Genomic DNA, 22,259 nt, shown 5'->3' on the forward strand with positions numbered 1-22,259 from the left:
TATATATATATATATATATATATATACAAAAATATATTCTTGTAAGAAATATTAAAATGTTACAATAAATATTTCGTTAATAAATAGAATAAAGATACTCATTTTTAAACTAAAATAACATTTTTATAATAATACATAAAAAATAAAGATAATGTTCAATGACTGTGCTACATATCATTGTACAGTCATGAAAAAAAATTGCAACACTTTTTTTTCGATGGGTTTCGCAATACAGCCTATTCATCAAGTGATTAGTTCTTATTTTTCGATTCATAAATAAGAACTAATTACTCGGTGAGCAAGCTGCATTCCAAAATCCATCGAAAAAAAAGTGTTGCACCTTTTTGTCTGTGACTATACATACATATCTTGATTTTCTTTTCTTCTATCTCTTTCTCTGATCCAAATTTCAGTTACTCAAACATTTAAATGAACTTGAAAGAGAGAATAAGAAAAGAAAAAAGTGAGATAGAAACTTAGATGGCAATTTACTGAACAACTTATTTATTTCGCGCATGCGCACTCCATTTTGGACAACATAAAAATCTGGAGAGTTGCGCTACTGTGCGTTCGGTAAAACAAATCTGAGACGTCGGAATGCTCTTATATTATAGCATATGTCACGTGCACTATAGAAAAAGCGCACTTCGACGCTTCAGATTTGCATAACACATAAGAAATCAAACCAATCAGAGTTCTTTATTTCATGAAAAGAAAGGAAAGAAAAGACTTTGATTAGTTCAATTTCTTACGCATTACGTATTATGCGTTACTCCGGATCTACAATAGATTTTTAAGTCTTAAGTCATAAAAAATGGACGAATCATAATCGATTACTTATCTCGCATTCGGTTGTAATTGGTCAGATGCTTACATTTAAAACACCTATTGTAAATTTGGATTTATGCAAGATTCTGCTCCCTGCTGAAGAGTGCCATTATATAAATCTCGGAAATATGGTAACGCGGAAGATAAAATTAATTAAATTTTACTAAATTTTCGCTTTCCGCGTGTTCTGTTCCGCCTGTTTTGATTTCCTAATATTACATGCAGTACAATTTGAGCAGAAAAGCGAAACAGGGAATTAGAAATTATAAATTTTTAACAGTATTTATAGATTATTTTAACGGTATTTATAGATTAAAATACTTATATTCAATACAATAAACTGAAAAAATAAGCATATTGACAAAAATTGCAATAAATTAAGTGAATATAATTTTTTTAAATGAATACAAAAGTATGTCACTATGTCGTTTCCGCTTTTCCTCAGAAACTGTGCTCCAGATAATATTAGAGCAAAACCAATCACAAGTGTTCCGAATCAACTTGTACGCAAGCAACATACGGAAACGCTTGTGATTACGCTTTTGCTCTCGTTCCGCATTACGCTATTCCGCTGCGTGAGTAGGCACCTTTGCAAATCAAAACAGGCGAAACAGAACACGCGAAAACACGGCAATCTAGTAAAGTTTAATTAATTTTGTCTTCCGCGTTTCCGTATTTCCGCGCTTCATACAATGGCACCCTAAGGATATATCACATAGCTTGCATAGCCATATAATGTGCATGCATAACGAAAATTATTCAATTACATTTTATGTACGTCTTTGTAAGAGAAATGCGATTGGATAATTTTCTTTATGCATACGTTTATGCGGCTAGTATGGATTTAAGCGGAAAGTACAGACTCTTGCATAACGCGTATTGCATATGAAATTTAACCAATCTGAGTTCTTTATTTCATGAAAAGGAAAGAAACGAAGGACGTTAATTGATACATTTTCTTATGTATTGTGTTATGCATGAGTTTGTACTCTCCGTTATACTCTAAAGGCTTCACATATGAAATAATCAGAGAGAAACCTGAGAGGGATGGCAATCTTTTTCGCATGACAGGCGAAAGTCACCATACGCTAGCGACACCAATCAATTTTATAAATTGATGTGAACTACGTTTCAAATTTTCGACACTGTCGATAAAATCGTAGTGTTGATAAATGGATTTGATGCTACATTCACAAACTGTGAATAAAGATAACATTAATTTACAAAAAAATGTTTCTTTTAATCTGATAAGATGCTTTTTTTTATAGATTTTTGAATTCTGAAAATCCCCCGCGCCGCGCACATCGTCGCAAGCCATCATAGTTCGAACGGCGCGCTTGCCATCCCCAACTCCCAAGGTCTGCGCGCCAAGCAATCGGTAGGCATATACCCTTCGCAGTAATAGGCGAATGCGCGTATTCGGCTATCTTTAAGGATTAATATCTGATTAACTATTGCGGAAATTTACAAAATGGTAGAGCACTTTTAGACTCCGTTTAGTCCGCTCTACCTGCACATGAAATATTTGGCGATTATTTCCAGACACCCTGTATATATACGTATAGTATACCACACATATCGCACACGCGTGCACATTTAAAAAAAAAAGTTATATGGTTTGTATATATTATATGATTTGTTTCTCGATAAATTTGTATCTCAGAAAAATCCTGTATTTAAATTCTTTGTTGCACGACTACAAACGACTATAAGGTATTTTTAAAAAATGCATTTTATAGGACATGAACAATACATTCATCATAACAACAAATTTTAATAAGAGTTTCAAGCTAACGTTAATTTTCTTTATAAAATAATATCAAATATCGTAAAAAAAGTTAATTTTTAAACATTAAAACATTAAAACTAATTATGTTGGAAATCTAATGCTGAAATTTTTTAGCTTATAACATCGTTTTTAATATTCAAAAATTTAATTAAAATTCGATGCGAAGCAATGTTCTACTGTAAATAAGTGCAGTACTCATATATAATTGTATGTATATAGGATGTCTGGTAATGTCCGCATAATCTCATGGACAGGTAGAGTGAATTAAACTGAGTCGAATTTCTCTACTAGTTTGTAACTTTTGCAATAGTTAACGAAATATTAATTTTTAAAAATTGCCGAATAAGCGGATAAAATCAATACATAAAACAGTTTTAAGATATTTTTCAGAGTTCTTTAGAAATTATCTTGAAGATGTTTTTCAAAAAAGCTCTTAAAAATATCTTAAAGTTTATGTGCTGATTTTAGATACTCTGCTCATTGATTAACTTAAAAAAAAAAGTTTATTAATGCAAAAGACGCCCGAAATTTGTTTCTAGATTGAATAAGCATGCTGGATTCATAAAAAGATATCTTTAAAGTATTTAGTTTCTTCATTAATGATATTATTAGGTGTACAACTTTGCTTCCGCCGTATTTTTTCCAAAATTCGAGGCTTTATTGTAAAAAACTGGTTATACATTTATGATTCAAAGTATTGTCCATCGCTGGCCACTACTTGCTCCCATCTTTCGGGTAGCGTACGAATCCCGCGTCGAAAAAACTGATCATCTTTTGAAGCTATCCACGAATCGATCCAATTTTTTGCTTCTTCATAAGACCGGAAGTGCTGGTCAGCCAGGCCGTGTGCCATTGATCGAAACAAGTAATAGTCAGAGGGAGCAACGTCTGGAGAATACGGCGGGTGGGATAAGACTTCCCATTTCAACGTTTCCAAGTATGTTTTGATCACTTTCGCAACATGGGGTCGAGCATTGTCATGCTGCAAAATCACTTTATCGTGTCTCTCGTTATATTGTGGCCGGTATTTGTCTTTCAATGCTCGGCTCAAACACATCAATTGCGTTCGATACCGATCGCCTGTGATTGTTTCAGTCAGTTTTAACAGTTCATAATACACTACGCCGAGCTGGTCCCACCAAATACAGAGCATGACTTTGGACGTCAAAATCACCGTTCTTGAAGCGTTGAAACCACTCACGACACGTTCTTTCACTAACAGCGGCCTCACCATAAGTATTTGAGAGCATTCGATAAGCCTCAGCCGCAGATTTCTTCATATTGAAGCAAAAAATTAAAACCTCCCGCAAATGACGAGAATTTGGCTCGTAAACTGACATTTTCAATCGAGAATAACTTTATGATGCAGACACAAATCGACTAATGTTTCTATGGGGTTATGTTGACAGATGCCCAAGTTTATTGTATGACGTCTATGATCTATTTATTTCGACCACCACTTATCGCTAAAGCCATCTATAGGATAACGGCGGAAGCAAAGTTGTACACCTAATATAAATATCAAAATAGGTTCATCACTCTTCTTAAATTCATACATATTATAATCCGACACAAATATTTCTCTGATCTCATTAAGATTGACAATGTAATTTTGCAGAATCCTTATATTTTCTTTGCTTACATTGTAACCAATAACGAAATTATATAACAAGAATATATATTTGCGAAATTGTTATTATCTTAGTTATTATTATTAATATCTTAGTTTTCTTCCATTCTCCTAAAGCAGTATGGTGTTTTCTGTGTAAGATCTATAGTTCAATTTAAGGCTAACTGAATAAAAACGAAAAAAAATATAAAATATCATATTGGGTGTGGAAAAAAGTTCGTGGCATTTTTCCCGCTAGATTAAATGCTCAGCAATCGACAACTACTAATCGCATCGGCAACACTAGACGTGCGTTTAAAAAGTGACATTTTAACCTTTGTTTTGAGTCGAAAAAGATTGAAATCGGTGAAGTGGATCAAAAGTTATTTTATTTTGAAAATGGAAATAAATAAGGAAAAAATTCGCTACATTTTGCAATATCACTACGATAAAGGCAAGAATGCTGCACAGGCTTGTGAAAAAATTTGCGCTATTTACTTTATATATTTATTTGAAGATACTCTAATCTCTCAATACTCAAATCAGCAGCACAGAAATGGTTCGCTCGCTTTCGCTGGAAATTTCGATGTGAAAGATGAACCTCGCTCCGATCGACCAATCACTGAAAAGTCCGATGAAATCATGGTAAAAGTCGAGCATAATAAGTATGTGAGTACTGTGGAGATTGTCAGGGAACTAGGCATCGACCACAAACAGTTTTAAATCATTTACACAAAGCTGGATACAAAAAAAAAGCTCAGTGTTTGGGTTCCTCATGATTTGAGGATTAGGAACATGATGGACCGAATTAACATTTGTGATACGCTACTGAAACGGAATGAAATTGAGCTATTTTTGAAGAGAATGATAACTGATGATGAAAAATGGATCACCTACAATCCAACTAGAAAAAGTTCGTGAATAAAGAAAGGAGAGAAAGCGCAAGCAATCACAAAACCTGGATTGATGAAGAAGAAGGTGATGTTGTGTATGTGTGTGTGGGGTAGGACTGGAAGGGAATCGTTCACTATGAACTGTTATCGTCCAATCAAACAATTAATTCCGAACTCTACTGTGAACAACTGCAGAGATTACAACAAGCAATTGAGAGGAAGCGGTCAGAATTAATTAATAGGAGAGGTGTCGTCTTTCATCACAACGCTCGACCACACATATCTTTGATGACTCGGCAAAAATTGCGAGAGCTTGGCTGGGAAGTTGTAATGCATCCATAATGTATAGTCCTGACATAGCAACCTCTATCATTTGTTTAGGTCTCTGCAGAACTCTCTTAATGGTGTAAAGCTAACTTCAAAAGAGGCCTGTGAAAATCACTTGAAGCAGTTTTTCGATCAGAAACCACAGAAGTTCTATCGCGATGGAATTATGGTTCTGCCCCAAAAATGGCAAAATATTATAGAAAATAATGGAGCATATTTGGTTTAAATAAATTGATTTCAATATTCTAAGAAAAACACTTTAATTTTACTAAAAAATCGCCACGAACTTTTTCCCAATATGTGAGTTGTATTGATAACATTGATTGTTTTTATTGAGTAACATTTTTTTAGATTATTTATATTATTTGTTATTAGTTTTATTGTTATAAACAGAAATTTTAAAAATAATAAAAATCTTAATTTTTTTGTATAAATTTTTCAAGTACTAAAAATGACTTATACAAAGTTTCTAACAAATAAATATTTTGTTTATTTACTAAACAATTAATGTCTTCATTTTAATGTAACTTTGCATAAATTTTTTGTATTTATAAAATACTTATATAAAAAAATTGAGATTTTTTCCTTTATTTTATAATACATTTTCATATATTTCTATTAGAATACAAATTTAAAAAATACTTTTTATTGAAATAACTTTTGATCCAGATGGTCAATTGTCTCTAATTTTTTTGTATTACTTTTAAATGCAATTTAGAATAATCTGCGATTTTCTCAAATAACTCTTAATTTATTGCATTTGCCTTACAATCTTTTTAACAGCCAGTTCCAACTGATTTTTTAGCATTTTCCATTAATTTGAACACTTCTGTAAGTAATATAAGGATTAACTAATTGCATACCATCTTGATCAAAAAGTTCCCGGAATTATCATCAGGCTCTAAGTCAGCTGATTTGAGTTCTGTTTTTTTGGTTAGGTTACCACATCTATCATTGACATTCCCACCAAATTTTATCACCATAGCTTGATATTTGTAATAGTTACGCCGTCTTGAGTACATCTATTTCTCTGCATGTATTTTCGATTTTTTACAGTTTTAAAAATGGAGTTGAATTTGCAACAACGAGTTTGTATTAAATTTTGCGTTAAAAATGGATTCAATGGTATGAAAAACCTTGGAAATGTTGGGAAACTGATTTTTTTCTGTTCGATCGAGTCAAAAAACCATTATGGGGAACGTGTTTTAACAGCCGAAAGGAGGTAATGGAAAAATCGAAGACGGCTCTGATGGCTATACAATAGAGTTCCAGAAATGTTTCGAGAGCTGAATCAAGCGCTGGCATAAGTGCGTTGCAGTCGATGGGGAGTACTTTGAAGGAGACAATATCATTTTTGATGAATAAAACTTGTATTTTGAATTTTTTGAATGAATTCCGGGAACTTTTTGATCAAGATATAAGAGAAGCGGCAACTATGGTAAAACTTGGAGAAAGTGTTCTTTTACAATTTTTAAGTACAAGTTTTTTAATATATTAATGAGCATCGGTTTCTTTCGTATTTGCAACACAATCAACTGAAAAAATAATAATTTTACAAATTAAATTTTTTTGTCAACTTTATAATACTCGCATTTTATAAAGCGTAAATATTAATATATGTTTTATGCCCTTACAATCTTCTTAAGAGATATTTTACTCTTGTGCGGTGCCAGTCCGTAAATTTAATTATTATTAGAAAGTACTTAAAGAGCAGAACTCTGAGCGAAATCTATAAAAATCATCGGAACTATATATTATAGAACTATAGGAAATTGCCAACAAGTCGGCTGGATCTGGCTGTTAAAAGATACTTTACTCTTGTGATGCGACGCCAGTGCGCGAATTTAATTATTGTTTAAAATAACTTAGAAACCGAAACTATTGTCAAAACTTATCAGGAACTGTAGAACTCATCGAGAACTATAAAATTTCACAAATTTCAATTGATTTTTTCGAATCTTGCCACCGGAAGTTAGTACCGCAAATTTTCAAGTGTTATTTTTTTTAACTAAATCAACGGAACTATTTATAAAACCTATCAGAAACGTGTAACCTATGTAGAACTATTGCGGATGCTAATGGAACTCTTATCAAAACTTACGGTGTCAAAAGATGAGGTGCCAACTTCACACGTCAATCTGTCGACTCTTGTAACAAGTCTTTTTACAAAATAACTTACAATTTTGTCTAGACGCCTTTCAAAACAAAGCAACAGCTAAATCGTGCCAGATGTGGCCGCTCTCAGATTTTTCTCTGTTTAGAGTGACCTTAACGAACTTATGGCAAATTCAATTGGAAGCACTAGTACGCATTAAAGCTCTATATTAGCTGCTTTCCATTTGATGATCGACACAAGTATCGTACTATCTTTTTCATTCTCTGAATATCAACAAGAATAGAACGACTTGTGTCGACTTATGTCATCAAATAAAAAACACCCAAGGTAGAGCTTTAATGCGCATATTAAAGTTGATGCATATTAAAGTTATACATTGACTTAATTGAGTATAAAAACATAATTCGAATATATGTACACAATCGGACAAAATCTCCGATTGTAAAAATTACTATTTTAAATCGTTTGTAATTTGTATAAAAAGTTTTCAAGTGCAATTAAAAAAGTTTATGAGTCATTCTATTAATTATAATTAATTAATCTTTTTTGGATCATGTACTTGACCAAAATAATCAGCCGGACCTAAATTTAATAATGTTTATTACATGGAATCGTCTGTTTTTCTATGAAGAATTATGAAGTACCATTAAAAATATTTGTGAGTCTAAAAGACATTTAATTAAATATTTAAACGTCATGTATTTGATTAAAATATAGATTCGTTACGGTCACGAAAATTTCATTAGACGCGATCAGTAGTCTAGTATTTCGGTACTCCTGATTCTTTTCCGACCATATCATTCATAACAAAATTGCTCTATTCAGCAGAAGAATAATTGTTGAGATTAAAAAAACTGTCATGTAGACGGTGGAATGTATAGACTAGTGCCTATTGGTTCAGGGCAACGTATCTGCCCCGAACAAAAATAAATAACGTATCCTACCCGTTTGGAGCCTAAAAGTAGCAGCATAGACAATAGCCTAGTTTACACCGAAGGTTCGATCCGAGTCATGCAAAAAACAACTAACTGCAGTTGAGCATTCCCCTGTTACAATCGAATGACAAGGGAATACTTGATTGCAGTTGGTTGATTCTTACATTCCGACTCGTATCGAATCCTCGGTGTAAACTAGGCCAATGTCTGCTTGGAATATTTCTAATCCCATGAAGACAATGGGATGTATACAAGAGTTTAATCAAATTGAAGCCTCTGATCCTCGAGAAGGCTATTCATTACATTGGGTCAAATGATCCATTATTTCTGCATGCTACAGTGACTTTGTATTTGAGTCAGAAAACCAAAAATGAAGAATCAAAAGTAGACAGTGGCGTGTTAGAACAGTCTTTAGTCTTTTTACTGTCCAGGCTGCAACTTTTAAGCAATTAGGCCCCAAGCGGATAAGATATGTTTTTTTTTGTTCGGGGCGACGTAGCCTTATGACTCTTGTACACCAGTGAGATGCGCGACACGCAATACGCGACATCCAAGTTACCTTCACTTAAGCATTTTGTATCATTTTATCCTTGTTGTTCATCAAATATTAAACAAGGATAAATAATACAAGGATGCACCTGGATAAATTTTCGAACACAGTCTAAGCATATATATAATTTTTCCAAGTATCGCGACGACGCAGCAATGTTCAACTTCGTCCAACATTTCTCGTACGCGACAAGCGAATGAGTCGAGCTGCGCATGGTTATTATATAACATAACCTTGATATATGTAATAAAATATCTTACCTCTACTAGAAAAATTATATATATACTTATTGTATTTATTGAACTATCTTCGGAAATTTATCCATGCACCCATATATTATTTATTCTGGTTTAACATTGTGAATAAGAATAAAATGATACATAGATACACTCGAGTGAAGACAACCTGGATGTCGCGCATCGTGCTGATATGCAAAAGCCATTATGCCTTTGGCCACACCGTGATGTTCGTCGCACGCGACACGCAATATCTAATGAGTGTATAGCTTTACGGATGTTCTCATTCTAAAGGTATATTCTCATTACTTATCGCATGTCGCACGCGACAAACATCGCGCTAATGTGCCGGAGCCATTTCAGGTTTGTCCGCGTCGCTGCTCCAATATGCTCCTATCATGGCTACTACTCAGGCTGCGTTTCTTAATGCATAGTCTACAATGGGCAGTAGCAGTAATGAATTATGGAGGCGTAGAAATCGACTAACTATAGTTAAATGTGAAAAAAATAATCAACTATGATTGATCGATTTCTACGTCTACTCCTTAATCAATTACTGTTACTGCTCATTGTAGACCATGCTCATAATGCTCGCGAGCATCGTTTGTCTTTGTTTAACATTTGATAAATGACAAGAATGAAATGATTTCACGACTGTGAGCGTCAAGTTGAACGCAGTCTTAAAATGCATTTTCACAAGCTGCTCAAACTGATCGTTTCAGTGACAAAAAAAATTACGTGACGCAAAACTATTAAGGACTCCGCACAATAAAAGAAACAGGGAAAGAGAATAGAGAATTTCAACCTATCAGAAATCATGTATTGTGGAATACACAGTTTCTGCTCCGGTATACTAGTGCGATATTCATCGTGCGCGACACGCGATATCCAATGACAGTATACCTTTCGAATGAAAACATCGGTAAAGTTGTACACTCATTGGATATCGTGTCACGCGCGACGAACATCGTGTTAGTGTGTCGAAGCCATTATTCACTTCAACGAATTCGTTGAATTGCGATGTGAATAAATCTAATGAGTTTTGCGAGGAATTTTGACAGAGTGAAAAAAAGATAAAAAGAGAAAAAAATTTAGATAGTAACCGTGGCAACGCTAGATAATTTACTTATTTTACGCATGCGTACTCGATTTTGGCTGATATTAATATCAAAGGTGCCGACAGAGAATTGCGCTACTATATATACTGCGGCCTCATATATACTTAGACCTCAAGCGGGTAAGATATGTTATTTATTTTTTTGTTTGAGGCGGCGTAGCTATCCCGAACCAATAAACATTAGTCTATACCCTATTGTCTACATAACAGATTTTCTAATTTTAACAACTAATTTTAACTACTTTTCTTGCTGAACGGAGCAATTTTGTTATGAATGATATGATCAGAAAAGAACTAAGAGTACCGAAAAACTAAACTACCGATCACGAATAACAGAATTTCCGTGACTGTAGCGCCTGAATTTATAGATTTGTTCGCGTCTTAGAACACATATAAATGGAAGGGGAATAGAGCGCTGAGCTTAATGCAAAAATCTGTACGAGAGAGAAAAGTAGTAACTGATGTTGATAAACGTATGTCTATTCCTCGTTCTTGCTGTCCATTATTGCCCCGTGAATTCCTGATTCCCACTAAACTCATATATACTGAAATGAGCATCTTCGCTATAAAACATAAAAAATCGTGACATCAATTGAACAGTGCCATTTTAATTTGATCAATATAAGAGCGAATCAGAATCAGAATCTTTTTGGTGCTCATGAACATTTACGTTTAGTGCTCTTTAGTAAAACGCATATGTCAGCAAGATCATCATGTGTGGAGTTGTATTTGAAAGATTACTTTGAAAGATTATAAAATCGTGTAACTGTGAAATGTGCAAAGCATCAATATGCTTGTGAAGCTGTGTCTGAGTGTGGGCAGAGAAGTAAAAAGGGTATTTCATTTCATAGGTAAGAATTTTTGTATTAAATATATTAATTCCTGTACATGTGTTAACGATGTAAGATATGAAAAGTATTAATATTTTATTGAATTTACTAATAAAATTGAAGTGACATTATTTTTGTTTATATATCATTCATGTCCATACATCGATAGTACATCAATCGATTGCAGCGTGCGCGCGAACGTTTCTGATTCGCTCAAATATGGGCATATTCAAGTCGACAAAGCGGCTAGGTCTGCTCGCCGAGCAATTAAGCATGATTGGTTGGATCCATAAGTAAGAACCAATTATACTTATTCGCCCGGCAAGCATGACTAGCCACTTTGCCGTCTTGAATTCGCCCATTGTCCCAACTATAATGACGGCTGAATTGCGGCCACGAATTTTCTTCGATGTCCATTCCAGTGTATATATAATTCAGTGCTGCTTCCCGACTTCACACGCAGTACTTGAACAAGAAACGTCGGAACCGACGCCGGTGCATTGAAAATATTTATCCCTTACTACCTTTCTCTCTCGCACAGATTTTTGCATCAGCGCAAGCCATAGGCAAGTATAGGTAATGCCCCTTCCATTTATTATGTTCTAAGATTCGCGTTATACTCCAACATACTATAGCTTTAACGAGTGCGTTTAAGTGAGTAGAAACAGAGAGAAACCTGAGAGTTTATTACGATTCTTTAAACGAAGTGAAAATTACAAAATTCACTAGGTGTTACCAAAGTAGAAATATTCTAGTAAATTCGATCACTTTCGTAATTTTCACCTCGTTTCAGGAACCGTAAAGCCGATTCTACATTAGTTACAAGCTGATCGCAAGTTTGTAGCAACAACCAATATCAAGATTTCAAAATGCGAGCTTCAAATTGGCAATAAACTTGCGATTAGCTTACAACTAATGTAGAACCGGGTTCAGAGAGAATATGACAAAACTTATAATCGCACAATATTGCGGCGCACTACTGCCCTCTGACAAAGTGGATATAAACTACATAGCAACATCCATTTCTTAAAGTACACCCAAGGATTTCGATTCTTTCCCTCGAAAATTTTCATAAACTGAGAAATGATCACTTTTCTATATTAATGCTCATAGTTCGTGCGTGATTAACGATACCATTAAGGCTGTGGTCAAAGTCTCACTGCAAATTTGAAGCATTTGATGGATCAATTAGAACAAAAAATTTTACAAAGTGATAAAAAAAACTCTTCAAAGCGTTTGCAGCCTCGCGTTGATCGTACCCTATACCTTACGTCTGCTTACAACTAAATTTGACGTATAAACGAAATAACTTGAATTTTTGAAAGTTTTAAAAAAGTAATCAAGGGAAAGAATCGAAGTCCTTGAGTATACATTTTTCAAGGGTGAAAGTGATAAATCAATATTTAATTACATTTAACATGATTATATGAACCAATATCGATTTATCATCTCCAGTCTTGAAAAATGAACGATGACCCTAAGAAAAGTGGACATTACTATATAGTTTACATCCACTTTGTCGGAAGGCAGTAGTGCGACAGCATTTTGCGATTACAGGTTTTGGGCTGTTATATCCTCTCTCAGGTTTCTCTCTGATAAAAGCTATAGAAAAAAGCTCTAGAAGAAAGTAGGAGCATGCGAGCAAACCTTATATTTCGGTCAAATACATGACATTTAAATTTAATTAAAAGTGTCTGAAAGACTCACAATGTTTTTGATGGTACTTTATAACTCTTCATACAAAAACAAACGATTCCATGTATAAACATTGTTGAATTTAGATCTGATTGATTATTTCGGTCGAGTCCATTTCGATACATCCAAAAAAATCATTAATTATAATTAATAGAACGACTCACAAACTTTTTTAATTCCACTTAAAAAGTTTTAATACGATATACAAACGATTTAAAACAGTATTTTTATAACCGAAGGTTTCGTCCGATTACATACATTCGAATAAAAATGAAATGCAAATATTTCAAATTATAAAATACATATTTTACCTAATAATATAATAAAACGTATTGAATATTTCACGACTTTTATTCGATTTTTATGTTTATTTATAAACATGACTGTATTCCAAAATTCACTGCCAAAATTCACCGCTAAAAATCTACTTTACGTGTATTATACATTTTTAACACAGACAATGAATTTTAGAATACAATTCTTTAGAATACATATCTTTACTGTTATTTTGGACGGTCAACACGATGTTGCAAACGCTTTGAAGCGTTTTTTAATTGGTCAGTTTATAAAATTCTTTCTTCTAATTGGTCCGTCAAATGTTTCAAAGCATTTGTAGCGAAACTTTGACCATAGCCTTTATGTACAAAGGCTGTAAATAACTGAGTGCATCCAATTGAATTCGCTATTAATCGGCTGATTAGCCCATTGGATGCACAGGTCCGTGCATGATGTTAGCGCTAACATGCTATAATTTATGTTAGCATACTATAGAATTTCATAAAAGCGCGCTTTCATCGATAAAAGCGTTCTGACGGGCCACAATGTTGACTAAAGCTGATTTTTCATATGCAGCACGGCAGCAATTCGTTGTTGTTAAAAATTTTGAGATAACGCACTTCCGATGCAAAATACATTTTGTCGCATCTCATTGAAATTCAATCGAATAAATAACGAGCAGCATAGAATTCTAAGTCGAGAAAGTTTTTAGTATTTGCAAAAAATGCGAAAATTGAATACATACAATGATTACATATACTAAGTACATTTTTATTAAGATTTGAAATAATGGAGATATTCTAAATAATTACCTAAAATAGTAGTTGTCTAAATTGTAACTATACTAACAGTTGCCATATAATCATAAGTTTTTATCTTTTTAAGTTTTCCATATTAATTTTCGAGCTGAGCAAATAAAAGACACATATTTAAAATTAAACTTTAATACATATGGTGTTGTCGTTATTTTGTGCGCAGCAAATGCAGCGGAAGCAATTACATATGAAAAATTTGCATCACGTGATATTTTTGTTGCTGCAGCGTACTGCGCATGAAAAGGCATCTTAATTAGAAAGGCTGCGTTTTGTTTCACGCATGATGCGCATCCTGGAAAATTTTTCTCAGAATTTTTCATATAATTTTTCAGAATTTCTCTATAATTTTACAATTTTCTTTCTTTTTTTTACGAATTGGAACATTTCTCAGAAAATCTGCATCTTTTCTCAGAATTTTTCATATGTGTTAATTATGAAATATAAGATTTTTATGATTTTTTTGTAAGTATAATTTCTGAAAATATGTTATAAAATTTAAAAAATTTTAAAATACTTTTTGAAAATTATGGGATGAGAAATTTCAGAATATTTCAGAATTCATTGTGAAAAATTCTGAGAGAAAATGTAAACTTTCCAAATATTTCTGAATATTCTGAACATTTCTGAAAAATATTCAAATTCGTATAAAAATTATGAGAAAAATTTTCACCAGGCATGATGCATCTTTTATCCTTGTTATTTAGCGAATGTTAAACAAGGATAAATTATGCATTATACACATCATGCGTGAAACGGAACGCAGCTAAAGTTGCCAGTGATGCCACAAATAGCAATACAAAAAACAATATATGGTCCCACCTATAATTCGCGACAGATTAAAAATTAAGATATATGTTGGCTGTGTTCCAAATTCACTGCCAGTGTTGAAAATGTATAGTATATGTAACGTAAACTGTAGATTTTCAGCGCTGGCAATGAATTCTGGAACACAGCGATTGTCACGATGCTATTGTGTGCAGTCGCGCTATATTTGAGGCTAAATTTTGATTGGCTGCTCTGAATTCAACTCCATATGATTCTCGTTTAATTGTCTTTTCTATGGCGGACATTGGTGAGGGTAGAGGGAGAAAAAACAGCTGCTTGGTAAAGTTCAGTGGTGGATTCTGAATATGTTTATCGGCATGAGTGTACGGGGATGCGTTGTCATTTTGGAGCATCATCACGACGTCGACTCACGAGATAACGAAGGAACTGAAAATAATGTGATCGCGAGTTGGTGGTAAACGCGCTACGTCCGCTTACATACGTGCGGCTTTCGGGTTATGTTACAGCGGCCCCGCACGCAAGGATCATGGCACAGTGCAAGTTAACCCCACGGGAATTCATCGGCAACGCGTTCTCCCCACAGGTCGCCGTAGTTTGCTCGGCCGCTGCCGACGCCACATGCCAAAAGAATAATTTGTCATTCGTCGAATTGCTCCAGCCATTTTGCAAATTGAATACCGAAGGTAAGCCGAGAACTATAGCATCTAAATTACCCGTTCGCCAAAGATATACACGCATTATTGTGTAAACTACATATATACAGGATGTATCAAAAGTGAAATTCTAGATACTAGTTAACAAGCTTTATTAATAGCGAATTTGGTTGAATTCATTCCATGCTCATTGATCACGCATCAAGGCCGTTGTATACAAATCGTATAAATATGTTATAGTGAATTCGATTAATTATATTTATAGATTAGTGCCCAATTAAAAGCTATTATATGAAATGTAAAAATATATAAACATATAAATGATTAAACACTTAATAATGATATTGTTACATTATTTGTTATAAATATTATTTGTTATAGAATATACATGTATTATTTCATTATCTAAGTTAATTATATCATGCTACTTTATTTAGATACTATTTTATGTAGAACTTTTAATGTGCACTAACCCAGTATAGTAGTCCAAATCAAATTAAAATACTGTCTTAAGATAAACCAATCACAAAGTCATTAATATCTTAAAGCAATTAAGATGATCTGGAAGTAAGAACTGACTAAATACTGGCTGAAGATTTCTCGCCTTAGCCATTATTGAATCATGACATCATAAATAAAAAACACTTCAAAATTTTTCATATAATTATTTATTATATGAATATAATAATATATAATAATATATTATTAAGTATATTAAATATAGTTGAATATGTTAAACATAACACATTGTTGTCCTAGATTTTTATTAATCCTATTTTAATTTTGTATTTCAATATTATAAGAATCTTATTTGTTTATTTGAATCTTATTTGTTTGTATTGAAATTCCTCAATATATTTTTATTTTATTATTATTTGATAAAATATGTATTTTATCAATTGAAAAAAAGAATTTGTATTTTTATTTTTACACAGAATAAATCATTGTGCACAGATTTAATGTCACCAGTATGCATTGCTGCATCTAACAGAATTCGCTATGATAATCGTGAGGCTATCAAAGTTTCATGAACTCTAAATTGTCTCTATCATCTCAAATTAATTTGTAATCAAAATATTTATTGATTCAAAACGATAGATAAATATTAATATAATTTATATAAATTATTAATGCAGCTTGACTTTTGATATACCTTATACATAAATCTATTCTTTATGAACTATATATAATACATCTGTTGGCATGTCTTTAGGACATTTTAAGGATCCCCAAGGCAATACGATAGCGATTAGAAATCTTCGTCTTTTTATACAAGACATTAACACGCGGCCACCAGAACCAAGTCTTGCCAAAAAGTTGTTGAACGAAGCAGTCAGTTCTGCCTTATGCGAACGTACAACTACGATTCACATCGGCGCGACCGAGTTGGATATCCCTGTTTCTGTTCCTTGGTTCGAAGCATGGAGAGAAATGTTTTTGAGCGTCCAGTTTTCATCAGATCACGAATTCACAAAGCATCTACTCGCATGTATGATAGTTGTTTCTACAGCGGAGGACAATCCATTAGAGCGAATTCAGACTATGGGAGCGCAATTACATCAAAATATACCAGAAAAGTTGCCTAAATGGTTCAATAATAATGCTCTTAGGTATTACATCTTAGTTCACGACGCTATTCAAGATGACAGAAATAAGTAAGTATGTTATTTCTTTTTAAAATTTGCGTGAATTTGAGAGAAATTGATTAATTCAACTTTTTTTTTATAAGCATATTAAATTGATAAATCAATTCCTCTTTCTATATTTTTATGAAATCTATTTTTCAGAGCAGAAACAGTTTTTACAGAGATGAAGACTATTTATGGTACTAATAATTGCTTTCTGTTGCAAATGAATTCGAGACCACCTGGTTTTTCCGACGATAATACACATTTGCCCGATCCTTGGAGTCAGTTCTTAATAAAACATTTGGAATTGGCTGGTAATAATGAACAAAATAGTTCTCCTCGTACGCCTGCGGATACAGGCGGAGTATCTGCTATGCCGAGCGAGCTGACTACAGAAACTGAAAAGTATGTTCTTTTAGAGATTAAAATTTATTATAATAAATTTATAATTATTTATACTTATAATCTTAAGTTATTTATATTATAACATATTAACAAATTATCTTATCTTTAATCTTATCATTCAAATGTAATTTCGGAAATATGTAATATGTAAAAGCAATTCCTCTACAGAATGAGTCAAACTGGAACACCGCTAATGCCGCACAACTGTGTTACATTACCATCTCCAGATTTGACGGAGTTAGTTGCCGGAGTTGATACAATTAGTCTCTCTGAAATATCCGAGTCAGCAAATACAAATCTAGAAGTCGGACAAGAAGCAGTTCCGGTTACAATTCATCCTCTCAGTCCAGATAATGAGGAATCACAAAGTTTTATTCCGGCGACTAATGTCAAAGGTCAATCCGTTATTACTAACTCACCAATGAATACAAATGTCTGGGCGGATTCTCCGAATTATGTGGCTGCTCAACATGGTGCTCGTCTTTCCACCCAAGATTTAGAAAGATTACGGACATTAATAACGGAATTTTGTTTGCGGAGCTTGTTGCCTTATGTAGAAAAACAGATTGGCTTATTGAACGATGTAATTTCAAACAAGAAAGTCAGTAGATCGCTATTTAGTGCTACGAAAAGATGGTTTAGTACAAATAAGCCTGGTATGCCAGGTTCGGCGCCATCGAATGCTGTAATGTAAGAAAAAATCGTATCTTATTAATCTTTATATTTTACAAGAAAAAAATCTTTTTTCTTGAAATTAATTATATTAACGTGACACGATTAGTAAATTCTGAAAATTTGTACGTTTTTGTTTTAGTTATACAGCAGAATCGCCAGAATTACAATTACGACGCTTGGGCGATCTGTGTTTCATGTTTGGTCACTATTCGCTTGCTTATCAGGCATATCACAGCGCGAAACGCGACTTTGCAGCGGATCAAGCTTGGGTGTATTACGCTGGAGCTCTTGAAATGGCTGCTTTAAGCGCTTTTATGCAAGGCGAAACAAATAGAAAGACTATCGAGTATATGGATGATGCAATATTAACTTACGCAAATAGCTGTAAGACGCCTCAATTCGCAACAAGAGCGACACTGCTCAGCGCCGAGTGTTTGAAGGGTCGGGGATTGTATGGAGAAGCCGCGAAGCAGTTAATACGGATGACCAGCGAGGATTCCGATTTACGTTCGGCTTTGCTGCTCGAGCAAGCTGCTTATTGCTTTATCGGCCCGAAAATGATGCGCAAATATGCCTTCCACGCGGTTCTGGCTGGACATAGATTCTCGAAAGCTGGTCAAAAAAGCATTCCTTAAGATGTTATCAACAAGCGTATCAGGTAGATACCCGAATCGGGTATATCATTGTCTTCAGTAAAAGCCTAGCATTTAGAACTTTCTTTTATAAAGAGCTTTATTATTTTATTAACAAAACATGATATATTAGGTATATTATGAAAGAGGCTGGTCTTTGGCAGAGGATCACATACATTTCACGATTGGCAGACAGGCTGCATCCCTGAAACAAGTTTCCGAGGCGGTAAAAGCGTTTGAAAAGTTACTTAATGCTTCTAGTAAACAGCATGCTCCGCAACAGGCTGCGTTTTTACGAGAATTTTTACATACTCATAACGTGAGTATAATACGCAACCATACAAATGACAATTACAATGAATCGATAGCTTAGATAGCTTTTATTCAGGGCAGTGGTGTAGTTGTTGTTTCAGGAAAATGATACGGTACTTCCTATTTTACCTTTGCCATTATTGGATAACAACAATATTAAGGTATTGTATGGTCCATTGGGCAAACAAAACGAAAGCAATATTCCAGCGAGTCACGTCACGTTCAATACTGAAGAGACGGATGACACAAGATGGTCGAAAATGGAGGAATTGCTGATAACCGAGGCGCAGGGTTCTCCGCCTATGATATTTAAACCAACAATTGCGCTGTACTCTAGAATAAGTAATAATTCCGTAAAACCCAATGCAGTTTTAGGCGAACCTGTGCATTATTCCATTGAGTTGCACAATCCGTTACACGTCCCACTACCACTATCAGATGTGACACTGTTGTGGTCATTCACTTACAATAATGAGACTATCACGAATGAAACAAAAACGACCGATAGTTCAAATCCGGTCGATTCGGACATTATAGATGCAATTCTGTTGCAACCAGCATGCAAACAGAATATCGTGTTGTCTCTTACTCCCAAGCGAGTGGGCGAATTGAAAATCTTAGGTATAAGTTATAAATTGTCCAATTTAGTACAGATGACAAGCGATTTATCGATAACAAATTCGACCATTGTCACCGGTAAGAGATTATTTGAGATTACGCCGCCTAAATTAAAAAATATCAAAGAGAAACCTGGTGTGAACACATATGGGAAGGATTATAGGTTGGAGATGAATGTGATAGAGAAGGCGGCATTTATGCAGGTATAGTTTTACGAAAAGACAATTATGTCACATGATACAAAAATTTGAAATTCTTATTCCTTTTCGCAGATACTCTTCACTAAACTATCGCCAGAAATGCTATGTGGTGAGATACAAAGGGTAGAAGTTATGTTAAAGAATGTAGGTAATGCACCATTGATGAACATACATATTGCATCTACCGACGCGAAACTTTTTACATTAGGAAATACAGAAATTGATAAATTCGCAAGTGAAGGTAAGCATATGTCTTTAGGACATATATTTTATTTTATCACTTTGTTTTTGTAGATAAGATATCTTTGTATTTCTCTTTCGTCTAAAGTATGCCATTATTATTATATGGTTTAAATGTAACAATATTTTATTTGCAGATTTAATTGCAAAGAAGAGCAGTAAGTTAGTCACAAAGGTGACATTACCAGTTTCCAAAAATGGTATGTTGAATATGGGCGAGATTCACAAAATGCCACTTTGGGTGCAAGCACCCCATATAAAAGGCACTTACAGATTAGATCTGCTCTTCTACTACGAAAGCGTCGAATCAAAAGCTATTTTGAAACACCGTTTATGCCGGCACACTTGGCAATTAACGGTGTTGGACTCGATACAAATTACCGCGATTGCCGCTAGAAGCAGATTGTTCAAGGACGACTCGCCGACGTTAAATTTAATCATGTCCGTTAAGAATACCAATCAAGTTCAAGATCCATCCATAAATGAGATTATTTTATCAGAAGTATCACTTCAGAGTGCTGTATGGTCCACGTTTCATTCCTCATCGCCAAGCATAAAGGTACAACCTCAAGAAGTATTTCATCTGATGCTGAAGCTGAAGAAGAGGAAGGCTGTCGACGGCGAGTCGATTATTTCAAGCGTGTCCTTGACTCCCAACGAAGCCGGCGAGACATTGACTGACAGTTATCCGTTTATTAATTTTATACAGAAACGTCATATTCAACCGCTGGACGTGAATGAAAGTGCAAATGATGCGCAACAGTTTCAATCGCAACAAAATGTTGAGCGCAACTCTGTATCGGATGTCATGGCATTGAATTCTACACTGATTATCAAATGGTGCGCCAACGTGACGGAGAGCGGTGTGATTACCCGAATGGCAGTCGGACAGCATCACCTCGAGCTCGAGCATTTAAACAAGACATACAAACATCCGAAGGAGTCGCGCACCGAACGTAATGAATATGGCGCTCGTTTAAAAATTTTCGGTCCGGATCAAAACGTATTGAATGCAATAACTGTCCCTCTTAAGGATCCCATATGGGAAACGGAATATCTGAAAAGTCTAATCTCGTTTTCTCTCAGTCACCAAAGGCAAGTCACACACGATTTTCGGCAAAGCCGATTGTGCATCATTCCCGTAATAATGTATTTACAAAATCACTCGGAGATGCGAGTCGACGTTAAAATAAGTACGATAGGTACTAGTAGGTGAGAGAAATAAAATATTTACAAGCAATATTTTTAAAGTTCTGGGAATGCGATTTATAAATCAATAGATAAAAGATATTGAAGATTTTTGAACATCGCTACGAAAAAAATAGTTTTTTGCGCTGGGATAAATGTATGTTAAATAGTTTAACTACGTGATATTGATAAAATAAGATTTAGAGGATAATTCCTAGAATTTTAGAAACATCTTTCATCTAATATATATAAAATATTATTTAGCATGCTTAACATTGCGATTTACTATTTTATTTTTATTATATTATTTTCTCTTTATATGTACATATGCAATTTTTTATTGCAGCAAAACTCATCTTCCAAATGTTAAGTCTCAGCTGTACTCACCACAAGCTTCGACATACTACAAGTATGCTGGCCATTCGTCAATTTATTCCGATATCAAACCGCATGGAAATAATATCATGAAATTACATGCTGTGCTGCTCAGCGCGGGAACATACGACCTGGCGGCGCGAATAGAAATCTCCGTTAAAATTGTAAATAGCCAAGAGTATGTCGCTCAAAAAGGCAAGATGGAAAGTATATGCATCATTAATGATGGCAGTACGTAGATTCATACCTATCGCGATTACAGACACTAACGGACATGGGAGTGCTACATTTTAGTGTAACTCAGAATTTCATTCCTTGTCAGTACATACATATGGCGTATGTTGAAAATTGTTATATTATAATTGATATTTTAATAATGCCAACATATTTTTTACTTGATATATCACATTTTAGAGTCGATTATTTTGCTGCAATAATTTTTTGTATTCCGGAGGATACACGATGGAAAATCAGAATCTCCCATTCGGATTCGATTGCGTTTAGTAAGTCAGACTTTACTAATATAATTAT

At 34.1% G+C, this 22,259-nt stretch overlaps 1 protein-coding gene across 1 annotated transcript; it reads left to right on the forward strand.

Moving 5' to 3' along the window:
* Positions 1–15,328: 15,328 nt before the first annotated feature.
* On the forward strand, positions 15,329–21,967 carry LOC105624029 (trafficking protein particle complex subunit 8). Its single transcript, XM_012205396.1, is given in 11 exon segments — positions 15,329–15,485; positions 16,669–17,110; positions 17,243–17,488; positions 17,657–18,178; positions 18,303–18,778; positions 18,781–18,821; positions 18,929–19,114; positions 19,197–19,928; positions 19,998–20,166; positions 20,303–21,377; positions 21,700–21,967. Coding segments are annotated over 11 exon segments (4,314 nt in total).
* The last annotated feature ends 292 nt before the right edge of the window (positions 21,968–22,259 follow it).

The sequence above is a fragment of the Atta cephalotes genome (genome assembly GCF_000143395.1).
Source record: "Atta cephalotes unplaced genomic scaffold scaffold00071, whole genome shotgun sequence".
Lineage (NCBI taxonomy): Eukaryota > Metazoa > Arthropoda > Insecta > Hymenoptera > Formicidae > Atta > Atta cephalotes.